This window comes from Electrona antarctica (genome assembly GCF_951216825.1).
Source record: "Electrona antarctica genome assembly, chromosome: 24".
In the NCBI taxonomy this organism is placed as follows: domain Eukaryota; kingdom Metazoa; phylum Chordata; class Actinopteri; order Myctophiformes; family Myctophidae; genus Electrona; species Electrona antarctica.
The window spans coordinates 1,034,310-1,038,535 of record NC_136803.1 but is presented as its reverse complement, the minus strand read 5'-3'; the positions used below and the strand labels follow the sequence as shown (position 1 = coordinate 1,038,535).

The window sequence follows — 4,226 nt, the reverse complement described above, 5'->3', positions numbered from 1 at the left end:
AACTGGTCACACGCCACTCGGTAGCACGCCACCGAGTGGCGCGCTACGAGCTTGTAGGTCTGCTAGTTTTGAAAAATCGAAGAACGACATAGAAACATAGCTTTTTCAGAAAACTGTCAGGATGTAGAATCTGAAGACATTTTTAGAATCTGATCTCAGGTCAAAATGGGTTAACCTAACATCCATCTAACAATAGAATATCTGTACAATGAAAGTATGCATATACATTATAGAGTGCTATGTCTTCATAAAATGCTGTGTGTGCGTGTGCGTGTGCGTGCGTGCGTGTAGGAGAGGCGGTGAGTTTCAGCGAGATGGAGGACATCCACTTGGCCGCTGTCATCTTGAAGACCTTCCTGAGGGAGCTACCCGAACCTCTGTTGACCTACGACCTCTACGACAGCATCGTCCAGTTCAGCTGTACGTACCGTACACTCTTACAATTTACAATAGCTTGTAGATCTGCTATTAACACATTTTGCTGGCGACCCCCCCCCCCCCCCCCCCCCCCCCGGAACCCCCTCAAAGACCCCTGGAGGTCCCTGGAGCCCACTATGAGAACCACACGCATAAAGATCTGGACGCTCCTTTCGGATACTCCAGTCTTATCTACATTTATACAAGCGCGGTGTCTTCTGTTTCACTTCACACGCCACTAAATACTGTACTGTATTCTAAATGCATTACTCTATTCTCTCCTGTAGCTGAGTCTGTATTCTCTCCTGTAGCTGTGTCTGTATTCTCTCCTGTAGCTGAGTCTGTATTCTCTCCTGAAGCTGAGTCTGTATTCTCTCCTGAAGCTGAGTCTGTATTCTCTCCTGTAGCTGAGTCTGTATTCTCTCCTGAAGCTGAGTCTGTATTCTCTCCTGAAGCCGAGTCTGTATTCTCTCCTGTAGCTGTGTCTGTATTCTCTCCTGAAGCTGAGTCTGTATTCTCTCCTGAAGCTGAGTCTGTATTCTCTCCTGAAGCTGAGTCTGTATTCTCTCCTGAAGCCGAGTCTGTATTCTCTCCTGTAGCTGTGTCTGTATTCTCTCCTGTAGCTGAGTCTGTATTCTCTCCTGAAGCTGAGTCTGTATTCTCTCCTGAAGCCGAGTCTGTATTCTCTCCTGTAGCTGAGTCTGTATTCTCTCCTGAAGCTGAGTCTGTATTCTCTCCTGAAGCCGAGTCTGTATTCTCTCCTGTAGCTGAGTCTGTATTCTCTCCTGAAGCCGAGTCTGTATTCTCTCCTGTAGCTGAGTCTGTATTCTCTCCTGAAGCTGAGTCTGTATTCTCTCCTGTAGCTGAGTCTGTATTCTCTCCTGTAGCTGAGTCTGTATTCTCTCCTGAAGCTGAGTCTGTATTCTCTCCTGTAGCTGAGTCTGTATTATCTCCTGAAGCCGAGTCTGTATTCTCTCCTGAAGCTGAGTCTGTATTCTCTCCTGAAGCTGAGTCTGTATTATCTCCTGAAGCCGAGTCTGTATTCTTTCCTGAAGCCGAGTCTGTATTCTCTCCTGAAGCCGAGTCTGTATTCTCTCCTGAAGCCGAGTCTGTATTCTCTCCTGAAGCTGTGCCCATCGATGAGCAGCCTGTTGAGATGAAGAAGATGTTGGAGTCACTCCCTGAGGAGAACTACGCCTGCCTGAGATACCTCATGACCTTCCTAGCACAGGTAGATAGATATATAACTAATGATCAGAGCTTCCGTTGCTCCAGACTGTATGTTGTGATCAGAGCTTCCGTTGCTCCAGACTGTATGACGGAAGCATTTATATTTTACTCGTGATCAGAGCTTCCGTTGCTCCAGACTGTATGACGGAAGCATTTCTATTTCACTCGTGATCAGAGCTTCCATTGCTCCAGACTGTATGTCATGATCAGAGCTTCCGTTGCTCCAGACTGTATGACGGAAGCATTTATATTCGACTCCTGACCAACAGTAAGTGTGTGTGTGTGTGTGTGTGTGTGTGTGTGTGTGTGTGTGTGTGTGTGTGTCCAGGTGTCAGCTAACAGCGAGGTCAACAAGATGACCAACAGTAACCTGGCGGTGGTCTTCGGGCCCAACCTGCTCTGGGGGCAGAACGCCGCCATGTCATTGGGCGCCATCGGACCAATCAACACCTTCACCAGGAGTCTGCTCGACCAACAGCATCTGGTCTTCACTTAAAACCCCTCCTCCTCGTTAGTCTTTATCCAATCATCTGGTCTTCACTTAAAGCCCCTCCTCCTCCTCCTCGTTAGTCTTCATCCAATCATCTGGTCTTCACTTAAAGCCCCACCTCCTGCTCGTTAGTCTTCATCCAATCATCTGGTGTTCACTTAAACCCGTTCTGGGCGGGAACCCCTTTTGGTGTTTTAAAGCATTATGTCATACTTTAGCAGTTTAGCTATTGAAAAATAGCAGATCTACAAGCTCGTAGGTCTGCTATTTTTTTTTGAAAAGAATCGTGAAATTGTGGCGCAAATCTTTGAATATATAATTTTTTTCAAAGCCAAAGTTTTTAACTCAAATATTTGCTTCTTGGTGGGGAGGAGATGGGGGGGGGGGGTCGGCAGCCAATTACATATAATCTTCGGGGGTCCTTGACATGAAATAGTTTTGAGAACCACTGACACAGAAACACAGGGTTTTTCCTGAAAAACCTGACATTTGTAGAATCGTTCCCAGGTCAAGCCGTCTCCTGGTTGGTTCCCTACCGTCCTATAGTCACATGTCTATGGTCCAGGTTAGGAGGTGTTATGGATGGTCAACAAGATGACCAACAGTAACCTGGCGGTGGTCTTCGGGCCCAACCTGCTCTGGGGGCAGAACGCCGCCATGTCATTGGGCGCCATCGGACCAATCAACACCTTCACCAGGAGTCTGCTCGACCAACAGCATCTGGTCTTCACTTAAAACCCCTCCTCCTCGTTAGTCTTTATCCAATCATCTGGTCTTCACTTAAAGCCCCTCCTCCTCCTCCTCGTTAGTCTTCATCCAATCATCTGGTCTTCACTTAAAGCCCCACCTCCTGCTCGTTAGTCTTCATCCAATCATCTGGTGTTCACTTAAACCCGTTCTGGGCGGGAACCCCTTTTGGTGTTTTAAAGCATTATGTCATACTTTAGCAGTTTAGCTATTGAAAAATAGCAGATCTACAAGCTCGTAGGTCTGCTATTTTTTTTTGAAAAGAATCGTGAAATTGTGGCGCAAATCTTTGAATATATAATTTTTTTCAAAGCCAAAGTTTTTAACTCAAATATTTGCTTCTTGGTGGGGAGGAGATGGGGGGGGGGGGGTCGGCAGCCAATTACATATAATCTTCGGGGGTCCTTGACATGAAATAGTTTTGAGAACCACTGACACAGAAACACAGGGTTTTTCCTGAAAAACCTGACATTTGTAGAATCGTTCCCAGGTCAAGCCGTCTCCTGGTTGGTTCCCTACCGTCCTATAGTCACATGTCTATGGTCCAGGTTAGGAGGTGTTATGGATGGTGTGTTATTAATCGGCCGTTCTGATGAAATGATCTGTGCTCAGAAATGCCCCCGTGTGAGTTAGCCTGGCTAATAAGCCAGACTCAAATCACACTGTCGTGTGGTATTTGAGTCTGGAGATGCTGTGTATGGATCTTGTTTCCCGGGGTGGCGGGTTCAAACATTTTCTCTTTGACGCAATTGGTCAGAGCTACTGTCAGTCAAAGGTCTCAAGCATTGAATGTCACTGTACCAAAGCCCGCCCATATTGCATACCGTGTCCCGATTGGCCACACCAGTTCTCTGGTGTAGGAAATGGGTGTACAATTGAGCCTCTCCAGACCGTAATCCGCCGGCAGGCAATTTTTTGTTTTGCCAACGGCCGATTCGGTCTGGCTTATTAGCCAGGCTACCCGTGCGCCGCTTTACTTCCTCTGTATCCACTTTACTTTACTTTATACCTTCCATTTATTTCGGTTCTGCAGGACTGTCCTGTTTCCTCGAATCCACGCTCGTCATCAAAGCTCTTATCTGGTGAACGTATCGCTGGCTTCTTCTTCTTTTGTTGTTCTGTTCTGGAAACGGTACTGAAAACGCTGACGGCAGACACTATAGTCGCATATATACGGCCAACTGTTCAACTGAGCAAAAGAAAAAAGCACAAGAGGGAGAGATAGAGAGACATACTCTGCTGATAGAGACACCCTAAATGGGGTTCGGTTAACCCATTTTGGTGTTCGCATTATGTTATGCTTTAGCTATCGGAAAATAGCAGATCTACAAGCTCATAGCGC

At 46.7% G+C, this 4,226-nt stretch overlaps 1 protein-coding gene across 2 annotated transcripts in view; it reads left to right on the top strand.

Moving 5' to 3' along the window:
- The window catches only part of arhgap1 (Rho GTPase activating protein 1), a 22,859-nt gene extending 20,589 nt beyond the window's left edge, over positions 1 to 2,270 (top strand). Inside the window, exons 11-14 of one of the 2 annotated variants that reach the window (XM_079494939.1) lie at positions 292 to 420; positions 1,545 to 1,648; positions 1,976 to 2,144; positions 2,194 to 2,212. In XM_079494939.1, coding sequence (XP_079351065.1) covers positions 292 to 420; positions 1,545 to 1,648; positions 1,976 to 2,143 — 401 coding nt within the window. In that variant the 3' untranslated portion in view covers position 2,144; positions 2,194 to 2,212. Of the gene's footprint in view, positions 1 to 291; positions 421 to 1,544; positions 1,649 to 1,975 lie in introns of both variants that reach the window. The other variant, XM_079494940.1, reaches the window with a different exon arrangement.
- The last annotated feature ends 1,956 nt before the right edge of the window (positions 2,271 to 4,226 follow it).